At 43.6% G+C, this 21,294-nt stretch overlaps 1 protein-coding gene across 1 annotated transcript; it reads left to right on the top strand.

The window, feature by feature from the left end:
• The first annotated feature begins 1,456 nt into the window (after window positions 1-1,456).
• Window positions 1,457-18,212, top strand: PARK7 (Parkinsonism associated deglycase). The gene is made up of 7 exons (XM_045546235.1): window positions 1,457-1,590; window positions 2,538-2,650; window positions 3,914-4,015; window positions 7,177-7,236; window positions 8,159-8,228; window positions 11,998-12,084; window positions 17,830-18,212. Exons 2-7 carry the CDS (start codon window positions 2,561-2,563, stop codon window positions 17,988-17,990), a joined length of 570 nt encoding a protein of 189 aa, XP_045402191.1. The 5' UTR covers window positions 1,457-1,590; window positions 2,538-2,560; the 3' UTR covers window positions 17,991-18,212.
• Window positions 18,213-21,294: the final 3,082 nt, after the last annotated feature.

Raw genomic sequence — 21,294 nt, 5'->3', positions numbered from 1 at the left:
TGAAAGGGGGTGGCTTTTGCTTGCTTCTTTTGCAAATAGCCAGAGGTGAAGTCATTTCAGAACTCCTAAGAGTTTCTTCTTAAAATATCAAATGATTAAAGACATTTATTTCAAACTTTTGCGCAAGTGCGGGAATGTTGCATAATTGACTTTTTGCAACTTTAAGAAATAAATACAAAACACTTTCACCACCATTTAGTGCCTTGTAAACTAACAAAGAAAAATAAAATGTTATTTCTTGAAAATAAATGATTTTAATATCTAAATTGAAATCTTAAAAACATTGATATATTTAAAATACAGTTTGATTTCTTGCATTACTGGTGAGAGTGCTAAATGGCTCAACCTGTATGGCGTTGCTCAAATGTATTTCCCACTTCTGGGAATTTCCCCTCTGGTTATACTTGCACAAGTAGGACATATGTATAAGGTTATTCCATGCAGTGCTCTCCATAAAAAATGATTGGAAATAACTTGTGTTATCAGTGGGGCACCAGCAAATAAACTACGAAACAATCTCCAGGATGTACCTATCTGAAAAATAAATAAAATGAGGAAGTTCTTTTGGATAGGGAAAGCTCTCCCAAGACATTCACTTAAGTGTGTGTAGGTGGATGGGGGACGTGCAGAACAATGTATACAGTCTACTACATTTTTCTGGGAGAAAGAAGGAAAATAATATTAATAATATATACTTGTATTTGCTTGTGCTTGCACAAGGAAACACTGGAAGGACGCACAAGAAACCAGCAACGTTGTTACCTCCAGGGGATGGGGATAGGAGTGGATGGGGACGTATCTGTTCAATGTAATTCTTTCCGTTTTGATTTTTGAAACTGGTAGAAGTATTAATATTTAACAAACATTTTTAAAAAATTGAGATTATTTCCTCGTTAGTATACTGGTGAAAAAAATTGAGATTATGATGTAAACCTACTTAACAAATTATTAGACTTATGTGCTCAGCGTTGCTGTCTGTCATCCTGTGGGTGCAGTAAGTAGCAGGACCTTTAACTAGCATCGTCGAGAGAAACTAATACCCGGGAAATTACCATGCGTGAATAAATGCCCGACAGAATCGCCGGGACCTGGAAAAGGATCCCCACAGATGGGAGGCGAAACGGGAAGGCGTTCGGGACAAGAGGAAGAAGGGAAAGGGAGACAGGAGTGTTCGCAAGACACGTGAAGGCAGGCTCCAGTTTATAAACACGCACAGCTCAGACCAGCCACGGCCGCTCCAGAGACCCGCTTCGCGCCACTGGGCCGTGGCAGAGAGAGGGTTAAACGCAGCGGGCTCCCGGGGCAGGTCGGACTGTGCCATCGCGAGGTGGAGTTCCGTGCGGACACGTGAACCCGGGGCTGCGGTGCTGCCGCTGAAAGACAGGCCCCCCTGCCAGCCGGGATCGGGGTGGGCTCGGCCGGACGTGACGCCGCGGGCCGCGGCGCAACGCGAGTCTGCGCAGTGCGCGGCTGAGGGGTTGGCGGCGCGCGTGCGTGCGTGCGTGCGTGCGTCCCGCTTCTGCGCAGGTCGGGGCGAGTGGTTCCCGGCCGGCCGAGGCGCTGCGTCCGCAGGAGGAGACGGGGGTACAGGTCAGAGGAGTGCGGCGCTGCGGGCGGCTGGGCGCGCTGGGCCCATCCCGGGTGCGGGGCCTGGGCCGGAGGCGGCGCTCGCTTCGAGAGGCCCAGTGGGGTCCGGGCTCCGGGCGTTTGAGAAACACGCGACGTTGTAGCATAAGCAGATACTGTGATTTGCGGCCGCCAGCCTAGTAGCAACGCTAAAGCGTCCCGAGTGTTTTGCATAACTTTTCACCTGCTTGGAACTAGTCAACCTTGTCCGTGTTGAGATCACTTTATTATAAAGTCTGTTCTGCACGGACGGCGAACTCTCTAGAAAAATAGGCTAAAAAAGCCCCAGAACCTCGTTTAGCCGCTGCTGTGTACAATGAGAGAACTTTGTGGGCCGATAGAATCTAGTTGAGTTGACTTCAGTGGGGATTTCCATCTTTCCCGATCATAAAAAAAAAGTTTTCAGACATTTAACAACTCTCCCCCACCCCGCCCAGCCTTTAGTACAGTTATTGGAACTAAAAGAAAGAAAAATCCCCTCCAAAACTCTTAACAGGCTAATTGCCAAAAACTTTAAATTAGTGCCCATGAAATTGAGTTTTTTCGTTTCTCTGAAATGGTACTTCAAAAAATACTGTATCATCTCCCATTGTGTGAAATGCAAGACCCACACACTTGTGATTTAGAAAACCTCACTTGTGATATATTATTAGAAATTGGATTTGAGAAAACATGGTAGAAGCTGTGAGCAACCTGTGTTTTCATCTCAGAAGTAGAGTAATTGAAACTACTGTGTAAACCAATGTTAATCTAAATTGCTTTTCTTCAGTATCAGTTGTGTTTGCCTATCAGAGCCTTTCCCTCAGAGGTACTTAGTTACTCTGTTTGAAAATGTTCCTAAACTTAAAAATTTTGAGTATTCCAGGGTTGTGGTGAAAGTTTTTTTAAACCCCCCACCCCTTTTTTTTAAGTCTTTAAGAAACATAACATAAAAATGGCTTCCAAAAGAGCCCTGGTCATCCTGGCTAAAGGAGCAGAGGAAATGGAGACAGTCATCCCTGTAGACGTCATGAGACGAGCTGGGGTAAGTTTTCCATTGCTTTTTGCCTTCCCCATTTTTTAAAATTTTTGGATTTTTTTTAAAGTTTTAATAAAATGGTATTGTTTGAAATACTTCAAGCATACACAAAAGTTTACAGATTATATAATAATAAGCACCTGTTTACCCACGGCCCACATTTAATACTTGTTAACATCTTGCAATATTTCTTTCAGACTCATTTCTTAAAGAGCAAATGTTTTAAAGAAATATACTCGAAGACCCCTTTGTAAATTTCCACAATCCTATGCCAGTTCCTCCTTCCCTAGAGATAACTGCCATCCTTACATTGATGCATATCCATCCCACGCATGTCTTTAAAGTAGCATTAGATCGTGGTTCTCATTCTGCATGATTGTGCATTACACTTAGCACTTACTCTGTGCCAGGCGTCAATCTAAGCACTATGACAACCCCATAAGTTAGATATTGAGGCACAGAAACACTAAATAATGTACACACATTGCAAATTGAGTAAGTACAAAAGCCAGAACTCAGACCCAGGCAGTCTGGCCCCAGAGTCTGTTAACCCTATATTCTTCTGGTTCTCAAAAATGGAGATACATGTCAATGCAGTTAATTCATTTAAAATTGCTGCTCAGTATTGCATAGTATCAATATGCCACAATTTATCCTTCTAATTATAGCATTACAATATTGTAATAAATATACTTGTATAGGTTTCCTCATGCAAATGTGTGGAGGTTTTTCCAAGCTATATTTTAATACCTAAAAGTGGAATTGCTAGGCCAAGGGACAGCCCATACTAGGTTTTGCCAAGTTGTTCTTCAGTGTACCAATTTGTAGTCCCACCAGCAGCATAGGAAAATTCCTATTTTTCCAGCACCAGCACTTGGTATTGTTAACTTCTAAAATTTTTGCAAGATAAAGTAGTGTTTTGTTGTTTTAACTTGCATTTTGACTTTACAGAAATACCATGAGGTTTAAATGGGCACAATAACCCTGTGAGATGGGTTATTAACAGAATGATCATATAACTTATCACCCAAACCAAAACACTTGTGGGAGAAAGGGCGTTCTAACCACACAGGGTGCCAGGACGGCAGCTATAAATTGGGTCAGACCTAGTTACTAAATATATTTAGCCAATGTATTAGCTTAAATTTAGCATGGTTTTGTTGCAGTATTTTCGGACACGTTACTTTAAAACACAGGGCAGCTGTGAAAATGTTACCCTAAATGTATGTTTCAGTGTTCTTAAATATCATGATGATGTCTTTGTCTTAGATTAAGGTCACCATTGCGGGTCTGGCTGGAAAAGACCCAGTACAGTGTAGCCGTGATGTTGTCATTTGTCCTGATGCCAGTCTTGAAGATGCAAAAAAACAGGTTTGTTCCTCATACATGGAATTACTCCTTCATACGGCTTCTCTAATTAGTTTCTTGAAATGCCTTTTGACTATATCTAAGGCTATTGTTGGTACAGACCTATTTTAAGAAAATCTTTTTGCTTAGCTGTTTCCCCCCTGAACTAAACTGGGAAGAAGAGGACTTGGCCTTTCTGCTCTGTATCCATAGAACTTGGCTATTGCTTGATACCGCAGGCTCAGTAAGTGGGCGGGTGGATGGGTGCGTGATGGATGGAAGGATGAATGGGTGGGGGTGGGTGACTGGATGGGCGTGTTGTTCTCTCATCAGTGTCCCGGCTTACACAGGCATCCTTGCCTCCTGTTACACACTTTCACCTGATAGGAGAGAATCAATTGCCACATCTCCCACCTCTTTTTCTAAAGCCACTCTTTGCTTTTCTCTTTACAGTGACACAGATGTGTGATTTGTTTTATGTGGAACAACCCACACTTGATTAGTGGTTGGATTAAGGGAGGAGTAAGAATCCTACTTAAATTGTATCACTTTTTTCTTTTTTGTGTTATTTTTCTCTCCCTCTCTCTCTCTCTCTTTTTTTTTTTTTTTGTATCACTTTTTCAGTATCTTTGCAATGATGATTCTTACCTTTAAGGACAAGGAATACTTTTGGGAATCTGTCAGGATTTGTGTTCTCAGAAACATGCCCGCCCACAGACCCTTTTGCACACCCTTTCACGGGATTGGGTAACGGTCATCTTGGCGGGAGCGTGGGCTGTACCCTCTGGGAGCAAAGTCACAACAGGAAAGGAGGCCTGTGAACAGCTAGCTGTGCCCTGCTGACACATCTGGAGTATGGTTCCCCACACCAAGCTGTCTTCAGGGCATAGAAGAAAGTTTATTCTTTTATAATAAATTCAGATATTTCATTGCTAGATTGTGGAGAGTTTGAATTTTGATATTTACATGTAAGATGTTGAAACTTTATAAATTGTTTTTGTTTTGTTTTTATTTTATTTTTTGAGACAGAGCCTCACCCTGTCACCCTGGTAGAGTGCAGTGGCATCATTGTAGCTCACAGCAGGCTCAAACTCCTGGGCTCAAGCAATCCTTTTGCCTCAGCCTCTCCAGTAGCTGGGACTACAGGCTCGTGCCATGACACCTGGCTGATATTTCTGTTTTTAGTAGAGACGAGGTCTCGCTCTTGCTCAGGCTGGTCTCGAACTCCTGAGCTCAAGTGATCCTTCACCTTGGCCTCGCAGAGTGCTGGGATTACAGGTGTGAGCCACACCTGGCCTTAAATAGTGTGTTACAAGTGAGAAGTAGAAATGAATATTGGTTTTTCTCAGGGTTTTTTTTTTTTTTTTTGTCCTGTGCTATCTGGCTATTTTAGAACAGTGGTTACCTGTTCATTTTATTTATTTTTAATTAACATAATATTTATTCATGGGGTACATAATGATGTTTTGATACATACAATGTATAGTGATTAGATCAGGGTAATTAGCATATCTACCATCTCAAACATTTATCATTTCTTTGTATTAGAAACATTCAATTTTCTCCTTCTAACTGTTTGAAACTGCGAAATATTGTTAACTATAGTCATCCTACAGTGGTATCTAACATTAGAACTTATTCCTGCTTTCCAAATGTTATTTTGTATCCTTTAACAAATCTCTCCCTATCCCACCCTTCCTTCTACTCCTTCCAGCTTCTAGTATCCTCTGTCCTACTTTTTAGTTCTTTCTTTAGCTTCCACATATGAGTGAGAACATACAATATTTATATTTCTGTGTCTCCCTTATTTCATGTTTAACATATTATCCTCCAGTTCTGTCCCTGTTGCAAATGATAGGATTTTATTTTTTATGGCTGAATAGTATTCCGTTGTGTTTATATACCACATTTTCTTTATCCATTCATCTGTTGTTGGACACCTAGGTTGATTTGAAATCTTGACTGTTGTGAATAGTACTGCAATAAATGGTGGGGGTGCAGAAGTCTCTGCAGTATACTGATATCCTTTCCTTTGAATAAATGCCCAGTAGCAGAATTCCTGAATTATGTGATAGTTCTATTTGTAGTTTTTTGGGGAAGTGGTTACCTTTTGTGTGTATGTATTGTTTGGTTCAGATTCTAAAAGGAGTGAAAGAAAGTCTGTATTTTACACATTTTCTTTTTAGTTTTGAGTTTTGGTTGGTTTTAAAATAACAGGATGTTTATGGTCTTAAAAAGTAATTCTAGGCTGGGCACAGTGGCTCATGCCTGTAATCCTAGCACTTTGGGAGGCCAAGGCTGGAGGATCACTTGAGGCCAAGAGTTTGAGACGAGCATGAGCAACAAAACAAGACCCTGTCTTTACAAAAAATAAAAAAAGTAGGCATGGTGGTACATGCCTGTAGTCCCAGCTACTTGGGAGGCTGAGACAAAAGGATTGCTTGAGCCCAGGAGTTTGATGTTGCAGTGAGATATGATGAGGCCACTGCACTGTAGCCTAGGCGACAGAGCAATACATTGTCTCAAAAAAAGAAACCAATTTCCATTTTGTAATTTCAGCAAGTTTGAAATTAATTATATTTCTAAAATGTTTTGGTGTTTGGGATATTTCATCAAGTTAAAAATATTTTTTTCTACACCTTTTACTCGAAACTTTTAATTTTTTAAATTGCTATGTACATTCTTATTGAAGAATGATTCATACAATATATATATAAAGCCAAAATGTTAAATGTCCCTTTCTCATTCTCCCTCTCCACCCCCACCCCAGCCCACACTACTCCCATTAGCAGCTGGAGCGTCTCCTTTGTCTCTGCACACCTGTATACACCAACACGTGGGGTGTGTATGCGGTGTTTATACACATGCATACATTCATCTATCTTCATTATACTTTTTTGTTTGTTTACAGCAGTAAGTATATTACACCTGCTGTTCTACAACATGGACACCCTTTCGTGTTACTATATACTGATTTTCTGCATTTTTTGCTTGTTGCAACAAAATTCCGTCATATGGATACACCTTAACTTACTTAAGTGTTCTACTCTTGGCAAATATTTAGATAATTTCTTGTATTTTGCTTGTGTCCCACATTTAAAATAGGAAAGTGTTATTGGACTCTCACTTTAATGTACATTTGAAATGAAATGTTTTTACTTTTTTTTTTTTTTAAACTGTTACAGGGACCGTATGATGTGGTGGTCCTGCCAGGAGGGAATCTGGGTGCACAGAATTTATCTGAGGTAAAGACTGTTCTCAGTTATACCCCAGTAAAGCTGGGGGTGGGGGGACTCTAAAGAAAGTATTTTAGCATCTGCTCATGTTCTGTTGGTTTTGCTATTTTTCAGATATTTCAGGGAGGAGGCTATGAATACAATAGAAACAACTAAAATTAACAAAATGCTGTACTAGCCTTGACTCAAAACAATATTTTTAGTAACATTTGCTGTGAAAGTAAGCTGAATTGGTAGAACAATTATTTATGAACAGATTCAGTGAGTACAGTCCAAAGGAAGACTACTTATTTCTTTCCCCCTGCAGCAGCAGGATGATCTGATTTTGTGCTTTGGGAAGGGCCAGGCATTGAAGGAGAAAGGGACTGGCTATCCACGCCGCAGTCAGGGCTAAGGGAGGCTGGGGCTGAGAGTAACCAGCAGGAATAACATGTCATCAGCGGGGCCTCTGCTGCTTCATTTTAAGTTGTGAGCCAGGAGTCAGCCCCTGAGAAACAGGTGGGGGAGGCCAGTGGGTGGGGCAGGGCAGGTAGAAATACTCAGAAAGCTGGTGAATTGGGTGTCAGGGATTATGTCCTGTTAGGGTCTGTTCCTCTCTCTGCAAACACTACCTTTCCTCCCTTCTGTTTCTTGTTCCCTGGAGTATAAAATGGCAAGGGTCAAATGTGCCCACAGGAAACTGCTTTTTTCCCCTTATCTTTAAATGTGGAGGAATGCCTTTCTCATAATAAATGCCTTGCTTGGGTTTAAGAATACAGACACATTATGAATGTGCTAATTTTTATATTAATGATTAGAAATGTTGTTGGAAAATAGATCGAAGAGCTTTTGTGGTTTAAGCTAAAATCAGATTCTACTAAAGTTTCCTGGTGAGAGATTGGTTTGTGGCTTAATGGTAATTTGATATATTTTGGTTTTTTTTTTTGACTAGTCTGCTGCTGTGAAAGAGATACTGAAGGAACAGGAAAAAAGGAAGGGGCTCATAGCCGCCATCTGCGCAGGTAACGTGCAGCAGCAGCCTGTGTTAAGTGTGTCGTTGGTTGGTGGAGTGAGTAGCCTTTCGTTACAAGGTTTTACTCCAAATAGTTCTTCCCCTTCATAAAGCGTGAAGGGCATCTGTGTTGATGTATTTAGCTTGGGTGGCATGAAGTCGGTTCATTTCAGAAATGAGTGCAATTGTTCCCTCTTCTGCTTCAGTGCCTTTGATCTACATTCGGTGAAACTTAGTGTTTTCTGTGTTTGGTTGACCTCAGAGCAAAATAAGGGCCTCTGGAATTCAGTAAACAGCTTGTTACAGCAAATCTCTGTGCCAGAAAGTCTTTTTGCCAGCACAGAGTCAGCAGAATCTGTCAGACACAAACATAACAGCTCTGCCCTGTGCCTGCCCTGCACATTCAGAAGCCTCACGGTGCTTTCCGCCTGCTTCCTGGGCGTTTTCTGATTCTGTGTTGAACGATCTTGGGCACCACATTATCTGCCATATAATTTAGAATAAGGTCATTTGTTCTTCATAGATGTTCCCACATCTTTGTAACTTAAGAATTTTTTTTTTCTGATACCATTTTAAAATCCATTCTTGTTGCTTTAATATCAGATGATATTCTGCCATCTTGCATTTTTCCGTAGTGTGATTTTTGCCCATGCTTTCCTTGTTACAGGTCTTTATTAAATGTTTATTAAATATTCAGACATTTAATAGTGAATGAATGAAGAGTGAATGAATGAATGGATGATTTTATAAATTACGTGTTGTTTTGTTCAACACAATAGACTTTTTTTAAAAAGTTACGGGCCAGGGATCCTAGGAACTTTGCATCAGAGCAGTCAGCGTTTCTCAAAGTTCTTTCGGTGGGTTCGTCTGGTCCTTCAGTGGGTTCGTCAGGTCAAAGCAGATACTACTAAGATATTATTTGCTTTTTTTTTTCTCATTCTTGCAAGAGTGACATCAGAGTATGATGATGCCATTCTTGTGTTTTAAAAATTTCCCAGTTTATCAGTCAGGGTGAATTTATTAAAAAAAAATTCCCAGTTTTAATTTATAACATGCCAGATATTGATAGAAGTGACCCACATAAAAGCTAAAGAGATCTTAAGACCTAAATGTTTGAGAACTGCAGCATTAGGGACTGGGAGGACCACGGAAGTGACCACCCTGGCCCTGTCCTTGGGGTCACAAGAATCAGGAGTTATCCCTTGCCCAAGGGTACTGTAGTCTCTGCAGCCCAGGGAGCTGCACTCCTCTTTGGGAGAAGGTCAGAGATCCTATTAGTTTGGTTTTCTTTGACTAGTCTGCTTCTGTGAAAGTAGACTCATTCTTAGATGCTTTGACCAAAGGAAGAAAGTAAGGGTTTGGCCTGGGTCTGTTCTCTTACGACTCTGCTGAAGGTAAAACTGCATGCCAGTGCGTCCTTCTGTTCCACGAAGGTAGCAAAATGATCAGCCACATCTGGTTCGCTATTTTGTGGTCAGGCAGGCTTGAATGCCATGCTCAGAAGCATGTGGACCTTATAATAATTTAAATTGACATTAAAAAATAAACAACACTCTAGGAGTTTATACTGTTGAATATCCTGCACCACTGTTTGAGGCACTACACAAAAATAGGAAAAAGTGTGATAATGAGCTGGGTAAAGGCAGTAACTCAAGTGTGTAATGGGACTGGAACAGAGGAATGATGGAAGAGATTCAGATTTTTTAAATCAGCAAACGAAAAAATCAGTTTATTCTTCTAAAGTGTTGCAGTTAGGAATTGGAAACTGTTTTTTGAACTGAAAGAGTATTAGCTTAGCCTTTAATATTGAGTAAATGGGCAAGACAGAAATTGGAAGGGAGACTATCTTGAGAAGAAAATTAAATGAGATTTACTCAGGGTGGGGGCGGGGGGGAAGCTTGGAGGTGAAGAAGGTGGGCCTGAGGTCTGGACATGAGGGCCCCGGGAAGGAGCCCTTGGACACCTGGAGGAGTTGGGGGGCGGATGTTGCCCAAGGTGTAAGTCTTTTATAAGTTACCACAGGGTGGCACTGTTGGCTTTGGTCTCTTTGACTGCAGAAGGGGATTTGGTCAACTTCACCCTCAGAGTTCCACAGTAGTGCAGACTTGGCAGCATTCTCCTGCATCAGAATTTCAAGTAATGGGAGTACTGAATGTCTGTGTAATCTTCCAAATAGGATTCTTAAGTCCCAGAAAGCAGTAATTAAGAGCTTACCGTGATGAGTAAGCTATCAGTAAATTTCCTACATCCAACTGTAACATAAATTTATTAACATTATTGTAGGCAGCAATTTTATCACCTTGAAGGGAGCAGCCTAAAAATTCTAACTCACTGCATCACTCTCCTCGCTGTACGATCATCTACTGAAGTTTACTTTAAAATATAGGAATTTCTTATTTCTTAAAATCTTAACAAATAAGAAAGAAAGGTAATTCATGAAATCATTCAAATAAAAATCAAGTGACAGTTATTCAATTTTTACAGACTTTTACAGTTTGCTACCAGACATAGCTGTTGCCTTGTATGTAGAATAAAAGTAACAGGAAGAGAGACATTATTTGAGGCTTGATTTAAGAGCTGTAAATCAGGACATGGGCTGAAACTGACACCTGATATTAGGCAGAAAGCTTATGTAATTAGGTATTTGTGTGTTCGTACTGTTTGTAACAGCTATGGTCTGAGGGTATGTTATATAACTACTTTTTCTGGGATTCCTGTTGAAAAATGAAAGGTCAGTAAGACTAAGGTTTGCTGAAGCTAAATGTATACAGACTGTACCGTAGGGTCTTAGCCACCCACAGCACCCTAAGTGTTTAGAAGGTCAAGATGCTGTTCTAACACGTTTTTCTAGGTATGACATGAGACCTTAGAAAGAATTTTTTATTGTGTGGCTTAGAGAAAAAAGGTAGAATAAATACTTAAAAGTTTTAAGAGAGGGTAATAGTTAAAGATATAAAACCTTTTTGGTTTTAATCTTTATTTGAGGACCGTTATATACAAAATATGCCTGTGATCATCACTGAAGTTGACCATTTTCAGTGAATACATTTGGATAAAAATCTCAAGTTAGTACCTGTAATATTTTCAAAGGCTTCACATTAAGAGGCAAGGCATAGTGTCACAAACTGACATTTGTGCATGCTTCTTTGCTTAAGTAGATTTAATAAAGTGATGCTGGTGCCTTTATGTCTCAGCCCCTTAGGCATTTCATGGGTATCTCCTTCAGGGAGGGAACAATTTGCTATTCATATTAATCACCCTACCATCTGGTATATTTGGATGGATAGATGGATGAATGAGTGTTAATTTTCCATTTTTCATTTTCAAGTAGAAAAATAAAATTACAAAATAGCAATAATGTCCAGAAGTTCGGAGAGTACCGCTTGCCTTTAATATGTAACTAAATCCTTTTGCTAAGAGTGAAGTAAGAAGTTAGTCCCACCCCAAGGTGGTCTCCCCCTCCTTTGGACTCCTGGTACATTCAGTCCCTGTTCTTGGGCAGGGGGGCTGGAGGGAAGTGAGCATACTTTTTCATCTGGTGTGCTCTACTGGTATCAAGGTAAATCTTTTTGATTAAATGGTTATTGAAGTATTTTAAGCAAATGGTTTGTTATAAACATACTTCATGTCTCATACTAAGGAGTGTTTAATTTCAGAATCATAACTATACTTTAGGTTAAGAGCCTCTTGATTTTGAAGAATACTTTTGCTATTGCACCTTTTAAAACATGGATTTTTCTATATCTGTACTTAGATCTTTTTATTGATCTTATTTTTAGGTCCTACTGCTCTGTTGGCTCATGAAATAGGTTTTGGAAGTAAAGTTACAACACACCCACTTGCTAAAGACAAAATGATGAATGGAAGTAAGTATATGCTTGTATTTTAATGTACGAAAAGGCTGTCTCAGGAAAACCCGTCTTTTGGCATTGTTTCCCAATGAGTTGCAATCCAGTACGTAGGGAGTCTCCGGGGCCCACGGTGTGGTGGGGCCTTGCTCGCTCTGAAGGTGTTTTTGCTGAGAGGTGGCTCTCACCACGGGCTAGAGAGGTGGTGCGTGCCAGCCACTCTGTGTGCTATGATGGGGGCCGTGTGGTCTGCACCAAAGGCCTGCCGGATTCCATTGTCACAGATGAAAGTGATTATGAAATGCTGGTTTAACTGGTATTTTTACTAAATATATTGCCAGCTGCCTGCGGGTAAATTGTAAACCTCGACAGCAATTTCAGAAAGTGCCCTTTTACCCGCAGTCCAAAGTAAAGTGAACATTACTTTCTTTACTCAGAGAACACCCCAGTGGCAGCCTGTTTCCTTGATGACATGCTTCTGTTATAAATACCAGCTAGACATGTAATTTTTACTGTCTTTATAAAAGCAATTTCTGTTCCTGGTAAAAAATTGCAAATAGTAGAGACAAGGGGGTGAAGTAAAATGAAATTCTCCTCCTTTCTCTATCTTCCCCAGCCCCTGCCACTGCTCAGAGGTAGCTTCTGTTAAAATTTCACGTGTAGCTCTAGAATTTTCTCTGTGCATACTCATTGTCCTTTTTCGTTTAATCAAATGAGATCACTAAATCTTGTTCTTCAGCTTGCTTTTTTAACTTAACATTATATCTTATGTTATCTTCTTACAGCACATACAGGTTTAGATTTGCTTCATTCTTGTTAAGTGCTGTGTGCTAGCGCAGTGTTTGGACATGTCGTATTTAACTGTTCTCCTTGGGGCAAACACGTAGGTGGTTTTCCGCTTTTTGCCCTTAAAAGCCATGCCATAAAATGATCATCCACAAATGACACTGTGAACATATCTGGAGCTCTCTTTTTAAAATAAAGTGATAGCTTTTTCATTATATTGCATATTCTTTTTTTAATTAATAAACTTTATTTTTTGTAGCAATTTTAGCTTCATAGCAAAATTTAGCTGAAAGTACAGAGAATTCCCATCTACCCCCTTGCCCCCATGCACAGCCTCACCCACTGTCAGTCAACATGTCGTACCAGAGGGTGCAATTGTTACAGTCATTGAATCTACACTGACACATCATCATCACGAAAGCCCATAGTTTACGTCAGGGTTCTCTCTTGGTGTTGTACGTTCTGCATATACTTAAATTTGATCCAAAGTAGTACTTCTCTTGAAAATCTATAATTTTATTTTAGTTGCTAGAAAGATAGTAAATTGTCATTAAAACTATCTCTGTGAAAATTGATACATTTTTTAAAAGGCTTCTGGGCTTTTGAAATACAGGAATTTATTTTGAACTATGGAGAGACTTTAGAGGGTTAGAAAGAAATGGAAAGAACAGAATCAGGCTTTCTTTATCTTTTTTTTTTTTTGTTGAGACAGAGTCTCACTCTGTTGCCCAGGCTAGAGTGAGTGCCGTGGCATCAGCCTAGCTCACAGCAACCTCAAACTCCTGGGCTCAAGTGATGCTTCTGCCTCAGCCTCCCGAGTGGCTGGGACTACAGGCATGCGCCACCATGCCTGGCTAATTTTTTCTATATATATTTTTAGCTGTCCATATAATTTCTTTCTATTTTTAGTAGAGACAGGGTCTCGCTCTTGCTCAGGCTGGTCTCGAACTCCTGAGCTCCAATGATCTGCCTGCCTCAGCCTCCCAGAGTGCTAGGATTACCGGCGTGAGCCACTGCGCCCGGCCTCTTTATCTTTTAATGCCTCAAAAACATTGAAGTTGGCAGGGCAGGGTGGCTCCTGCCTATAATCTAGCACTTCGGGAGGCTAATGTGGGAGGATTGCTTGAGGCCAGAAGTTTGAGATGAGCTTGGGCAACATAGTGAGACCCTTGTCTCTACAAAAATTTTAAGAATTAGCTGGGCATAGTGACATGTGCCTATAGTCCCAGCTACTCGAGAGGCTGAGGCAGGAGGATCCCTTGGGCTGAGGTGTTCAAGGCTGCCGTGAGCTGTGATTTCACCACTGCACTCTACCCTGGTTACAGAGCAAGATGCTGTTTGAGGTTGATTGGGAATAGAAAAAATTAGATTGTTAATTCTCACAAACTCGGAGTTTAGAAGCACATTCACCTACATTACACTGGTCCCCAGTGTCCAGCAAGGCAGGTGTCCTCATCTCCTGCTCCTGGCTCACAGGTGAGACTGAGGCTTAGAGAGGTGAGGCGACCTGCCCAGAGGCAGGCCGGAGCTCAGGCCAGCCCTCTGCCTTGCATCCAATTCTGCTTTCTGCCCCTCCCCAACTCTGCTGGAAAAAGGCTCCCACACTCATTTAAGCTACCAGGCGTTGAATTTAGGCACTAAGTCCTATTGTAAGAAAAAACATTTGAAATTTCTACCCCTTCAGAACATTCCGAGAGGTGGAGCTGTGATCATCACTGGGTAATCTACTCTGGGTGAGGCCCTTCTGCTTTGTCTCTACATGAACTTAATAAATCAGTATGAAAGTTTTTTCTCAAATAGGCAATTGAATCTGAAGGGCAAAATCTTTCAATTGTGCAGATTTTAAAATAAATAATAATGTCTTACTTCCATTCTCGTTTGTCCGTTGTTATGGTAAGCATTCGAATACCTGATCACATAGCCGAGCTGTGAAGAGCAGGGTCTCTGGAGCCAGACATCGTGGGGGTGGCTCCCAGCTCTCCCACTCACTGTGGGCAGGCTCCTTAATCTCTCTGAGCCTCAGTTTCCTCATCTGTCAAATGAGGATAACAGTGGCACCTGCTTCAGGACCGTGGTGAAAAGGCTGCCCTCACCCCGCTACCCTCTGTGGTAATAGCGCCATTGTTTAGTACTGTTTGTTAGATTAGTATCATTCCCATTTTACAGAAGAGAAAAGTGAGGCTCCTAGCAGTCAGACAGGTGCTAAATGGCAGGCTTGGGATTTGAACCCGGAACTGCTGTGCTCAGGAATCCGCTGGCTGTTCCTCAGAGGGCTGGGTGGCAAACATTTCCTGCTTCCCAGTTCTGCAGGTCTCTGGCTCGACTGTAGTCACTCCAGAGAAGCTACAGACAGTTCATGAACAAACAGGTGTGGCTTTGTGTCCGTGAAACTACATTTGATGAAACAGGCAGCGGCCTGGATCTGGCCTTTAGTTGCTGACCCCTGTGCCCTAAGCCTGCCCTGGTGCGTCTCTCTGAAGAGACTCCATGGTTTTGGGGTCTTGGCTTAAAATTAAAAAAAAAAAAAAAATCAACATCTTATGCTGGTTTGAACTTGAGGCATAAGATGTGTCCATTCACCCCCGGTTCCCAAACATCCGCCCTCCCAGCACTGACGGGGCAGAGTTATGTCATCTTTCTGTGCCATCGCCACTAGGTGGAGGCAGTTGATAAGTGTAATCCTTTTGCTTTCCCTGGTTGAAATTTTGAAAAGAACCATAGAACCTTTAAGGGTATTTACCTAATTTAAGCCCTACTTGTAATATTGTAGCCATGAAGGCATTGTTAAGTGAACCATTGACCACAGGCCTCGGCAGTGCATCTCACAGCAGCCCTGGAAGACCCAGCCCAGCCGGTTTTCTGATTTAGCATTTAAAATGGCCTTGGCCTGGTTTAGCCATCAGTAAATGAGCCTAGATTATGAAAACCTTTTCCCCTCAAACTAAAGGAACCTCTTTTCTCTCTACAGTAGTGTAAATATGAAATTTTTTATGTGCTCAGTTATTTCAGTGGCTGACTTGATTTTTAATGAGATAGGAAGACAAGGTACTATAGATACTGTTAATCAGTCCACTTGAAAAGAAATGAACATTCATATGTGGTTTTTAAGCTTATTCTTCTGCCTCAGGGGAGGTCATTAGATGAATGTTTCTGTGTGTGTGTGTGTGTGTGTGTTGAGCAAGCTTTGTTTCCTGAGCTACTGCCTAGTGCCAGGTGCTGGGAACAGAAAACAGAGCAAGATGAAGCCGTGCGCTGGCGGCATTCTCAGATATGGGGGTCTGCGCTGGGTCGGGTGGGGCAGGTGGTCAGAGCTGGGTGCGTCAGGACATAGCAAGGTTTCACAGAGGAACCTGGTCTTCTTTAACCCCTCCCTTAAATCTGTTTGTCCTCTGTGTCCCCCAGTCACCCAGGACAGACAGCTGGGAGTCATCCTTGAAGCCTCTCCATGTCCAGTCCTTCACTAAGTTCTGGGCACTTTTTGTCACTAAGATCCATGTCAAAATGTTATTTCCTTTTGATCACCACTGTCACCTGCCTAGTCCAGGCCACCACTACCTCCTACCTGGACAGCAGGTTCCTCTCCTTTCCCTTCTAGTTCTAGTCCAGTCTCGGTTTGCAGGCCAGACCCCAGAGGGCCTTGAGCGCTGTGAATGGACTTCAAAATCACTTTTAGATGCTAGAGAAAAGTTGGTGAGCGCTTTCCTTGGGTTGGGGGGGGGGGTGACCTGGATGTGCTCTGCCTTGCACTCTGGGAAGGTACCTTTTGGGGTGCTGAGCATGGATTGGTGGGGTGCAGAACAGGGAGGGACAGCTGTCACAATGCAGAGATCTCTGCGCAGTGGACAGGTGCGGAGAGGGGAGATGGGGTCAAAGAACGGGCATTCATTCATTGACCTCACACTTAAGGGGCACCTCCCTTGTGCCATCAATGTGGTAGTCCAGATGGGGAAAAGTGAAGGCCCAGCCCTTTTAAAGAGTAGACAACAAACAAGAAAACAAATTGTTTACAGACTGTGTCAGTGTTGGGAAGGAAATAAATAGGGTGCTGTGATAGAGTAGACAGAGGGACCTGATTTAGAGAGGGGGGTCACGGATACCCTGGGGGGTGGATGTTGATGCTGAAGCCCAAGGGCTGAGGAGCCGGGAAGAGCTTTCTGGGCAGAGGGAGCAGCCTTTGCAGCTCCTCTAGGGGCAGGAAGGAACTTGTTGTGTTCAGCAAGGTGAGCTCCAGGTGGGAGAGTGATGGGGACAGGTGTGGGGAGGGAGGCGGGGGCCGGGTCAGGTGCAGCTCTGTGTGCAGAGGGGGCGGAGATGACTGCCTGGTGTGGGGGGAGAGCGTAGGAAGCCTGTGTGGGGAGGAATCCCAGCTTTGGTATCATATTTGCCAAGAAATAGCCAACTGGGGGGACGCAGAAGGAAGCAGTCCCTGAGAGGCGAGTGTGGTTTCTCTCTCCGCACGTGTCCCCCCGCCTCCACTGTGTTGTGCTGCGATGGTTCGCGTTTGTTTTTGAGGCAGCAGAGAGCGGGGTGCGGACTTGTGGGCTCTGAACTCAGGCCATTTCTGCCTTTGTCGTTGCTGCACCTCCTTTCCCTTCCCCCAGCATTTACAGAATTTACTGGGGCATTGGTTGTGAAATAGAAATGTGGATAACTAGCATTCACTCTGACATCTCCCTCAACACTTACTGAAGGCCTTAGCAACTGCATTTAACTTAGGCATATTTGCTTCATTTCAGTGGGTTTCATTTCACCCTTTGCTGTGTCCAGAGTCTTTAATGTCACCATAAGGTGCAGAGCTTGGAGGGCCTAGAAAATGTTTCTGAATGCTGTCTACAGTTTTTTTTTTAAATTAAATTTTTAAAAAAAATTTATAGGAGACTAATAATATGCTGTAACAGTGAATTGAATTGCTGAGTAATAGTCACTGTTCTCACATAGCCCATTAGGATGTAACTTTTTTTCATTTTTACCTGGCAGGTCATTACAGCTACTCTGAGAGTCGCGTGGAAAGGGACGGCCTGATCCTCACAAGCCGCGGCCCCGGGACCAGCTTCGAGTTCGCGCTCGCCATCGTGGAGGCCCTGAATGGCAAGGAGGTGGCAGATCAAGTGAAGGCTCCGCTTGTTCTTAAAGATTAGAGTGGAAAAAAATTGACCATCAGCGAAGTAGGCCATTTGTAATCCATTCTCATTGTGTTCTCTGAAAACGCGGGTAGGTTCACGTGCCGAGAAGCTGCCCTCGGTGCTGCTTTCGCGGAGTGTAGTTGTGCAGTGACAGCTACGCAGAGATCTCTCAGCCCACAAATTGTGTCTGTACATTTCCGAGCCTTGTTTGCACAATAAACGGAATTTAGCAAACTACTGACTGTTCCTTCTTTTGTCTTTTTTGTGAGACCAAGTTCATCGTCAGCTTCATGTGCAGCTCGTAACTGACCCTGTAGCTACTGAGAGACGAGAACAACGAACACGTACACGGCAAGGAGGAAAAGCATAAAAGCGAAATTTTAAGAGGCTTGTGATTTTCTCCCATTTATTCTAATGTGCCATTAAAAAATACCAATGAAGCTGGCTGTCATGGTGAATTTTTGTAAACCAGTTCCTCTTTTTCCTTTGTGGAAAGAGTCTTCGGATAGAACTGAGACTTTTCAAGTCCCAGCACCTTGTTTGCCCGTCCTCAGATAACAGAGCCTGGCATTCCGTGAGCTCCGCCCAGTTCCTGGTGGGCACGTGACCCAGGCCCGGCCAATCAGAGCCTCCTGTTCCCCTCACCACGTGACCCAGGTGAGCTCAGTCAGTCGGTGAGACAAGTCGAGGGCCTGTGTCGGAGCGGCTGGTGTTCTCCCTCCCGGAGCGGCCGAGGGGATGTGCCGTCCGCCCACAGCAGCCGTGGGCAGCCGTCTTGTCACCGTGAGGAAGGAACTTTCCTGCGAATGGCCGACCCCTGGTTTAGAAGGCAAGGCAGATGTTCATTTTTTAAAATGCGAGCACATGTAATTACACATTGTGACAAGCACACGAAAGAGAAAAGCTAAGGGAGAGGGGCCGCGCGGCGGCGCGGGGCGGGCCGGCCTCTGAGGCGGTGGCGAGTGCGCCGACAGCTGGAGCGACGCGCAGGTTCGTCGGCTCCGGAGCTGTTTGCCCAGCCAGTTCCTGCCGGGTGCCAGGCTGTGCCTGGCGCTGTTCGCGCAGTCTGTCCCTGAGCTTGTAATGTGGGAGAGGGAGGGGGACGAAAACCGATTTAAAAATATGTACATTCTTTGAAGGAAATTGAATTAGACTAAGGAGGCAGTGACGGGGATATCTTCTGCATGATGGTCAGAGAAGGCCTCTCTGAAAAGAGGTCTTGGAGGAAATCTGAGCAGACTTGGGTGTGACAGAGACAAGCAGGTGTCTGTTAAGAGCATGCCAGGCAGAAGAGACAGGAAGTGCAAAGGCCCTGAGGTGGGAGTGTGCTTGGGGCGTGGAGGAGCAGTGGGGGCAGGTTAAGGGGGAGTGGGTGGGAGGTGACCTTGGAGAGGTGGCCAGAGCCTAGTGAGCTGTGGAGACCTAGAATTGACTCAGGGATGGGAACCTTGGAGGAGAGACGTGACCCCAAGGCTCGCTCTGAGGAGAAGGGGCCGTTGGGAGCAAGCGTGCTCCCCAGGGCAGGACACTGCGACTGGTGGGCCGGCAGCATGGGGACCCAGGTGGGCCGAGAGGAGGGGCGTTGAGGCCAATTCCCACATTCTGACTTGAACACAGGTCAGGTGGAGATTCTGTGTCCTGAGAGGGTGAAGGAGCCCTTGGGGAAGGCCTGGGGGTGAACTTAGGGTTTACATTGGTGAATTTAGATGTCCCTAAAATACTCTTAATAAGGAAAGAAAAACTGGAGACTTGTTACTTTGAACATTACAAGTTGCCAATCTGAAAGTGACTTACTTGTCACTTATTAATACTGAGTGTTTGTAAACGCTCCCAAGTCAGCTGGGTGTTTTGCCAGCAGCCCCTACCTCTGAATAAGCTCCCTGGAATTTTAGAGATATCTACAGGAAGGGAGATGGTGAAAGAGATTAGCCCTTTGTTTGTGCCCTCAGGGCAGCAGGAAAAGGTGGTTCTAGATGGACATTTCTAAAGAGCATGTCTAACAGAAATCAGTGTTATCTGAGCCCTGGCCTTGTGGTGAAGGTTTCTTTTCCTGACAGCGTGTGGGGCGGGGTCTTCAGCAACCAGCTTTATCTAGCTTTCCGCATGTTGATAACATTTAAAAAGCCTCCACCCTCTCTATCTGCCCCTTCTTTCCTAGGCCAAACAAACCTGCTCTCTAACTTCAGTAAGGAAGGGTGGGTGGTCAAACACAGAAAAATGAGGAGCCAAAGTGCTGTGGACACTTGAAAAGTGACCTGGAGTCGGAATTCAGGTGTGTGGTGATGGCTTGACTGATTTGACCAAGCCACCAGTCAAGGTCACTCTTAGAGACAGCGACTGCTGCTTTGAGGGCCTAAGTGGCTTCCCCAAGGGCACTTGGAGAGTTAGGAAGGAGACTGAGTCTAGAAATCCAGTTTCTTGCAGGACAAGCAACTGACTGGAAGCAGTGGCTTGCCGGACAGGAGGCAGCGAGCCCTTGAGGAACCGAATTCCCAGAGGCCCTGGTCAGGGCGTTGACCCAGGGAAGTGATGGCCAAACTGCTCTTCTGAAGGGAGGTTTGCTTCCTGGTGCTAAATAGTACAACAGGGAAGGGGCCAGGGCTTACCGAGCATCAGCTGTGTACTGAGCACCTAGCTAGGTGGTCAGCTTCCTTTGTTGGGGTTTGTTGTTTGTAGATGTGTTTTCTTTCACACTTCATACAAAAGGGATCATGCCACCCGCTCCTTGCTTTGTCACTTACTATATCTTTGCTTTTCCTCTGCCAGTGTGTGGACACACACACGCTTGCTATGCCATTCAACTCAGTTCTACCAACAGCCCTACAAAGTGGCCGATGGTGTTGTCCATTATAAAAAAAGATGAAAAAGTCTTTTTAGAGGTCAAGAACCTGTCTGTGCCATAGGATTGTCATAAGAATCAAAGGCTACAATAATAAAAGGCAAAGTACGTTGTTTAGACCATGAAACTTGAATTATAAAGCATTATTTTAGTGTGGCCAAGTGTATTATCTTAGAGTCTGGTGACGTATTCTATATTCTAGGGTGTTGATTCTCTAAGGAATGAGGAGAACATTCAATTATCCTGAAGAATCACCTGGTCATTGTTTTAGAAAATGCCCTGCCTTTGCCCTTAGTAAGGGTAGGCAGCAGCAGGGACCTTGGCGGAGGAGCAGGAGTGGGTCCACGCTGCTCTCAGACACTTGCCTATTTGTCAGCTACGGCGTCTGCCCTCACACACACGTGGGGTCCGTCAGTGAGGTGCAGAGGAAGGGGCTATTCCTTTCACATCTGGGCTGGACACACTCTTTGTGATCCCAGT

The sequence above is a fragment of the Lemur catta genome, chromosome 3 (assembly GCF_020740605.2).
Source record: "Lemur catta isolate mLemCat1 chromosome 3, mLemCat1.pri, whole genome shotgun sequence".
NCBI classification, from domain to species: domain Eukaryota; kingdom Metazoa; phylum Chordata; class Mammalia; order Primates; family Lemuridae; genus Lemur; species Lemur catta.
The sequence above is the reverse complement of the archived record's forward strand: the minus strand, read 5'-3'. Positions and strand labels throughout refer to the sequence as shown.

Bases quoted from the DNA above. Each gene is read 5' to 3' on its own strand.
- PARK7 (XM_045546235.1), top strand. From the start codon at position 2,561: ATGGCTTCCAAAAGAGCCCTGGTCATCCTGGCTAAAGGAGCAGAGGAA. The intron at 4,016-7,176 runs GTTTGTTCCTCA...AAACTGTTACAG, and splicing joins TTGAAGATGCAAAAAAACAG to GGACCGTATGATGTGGTGGT. The intron at 8,229-11,997 runs GTAACGTGCAGC...TCTTATTTTTAG, and splicing joins CATAGCCGCCATCTGCGCAG to GTCCTACTGCTCTGTTGGCT.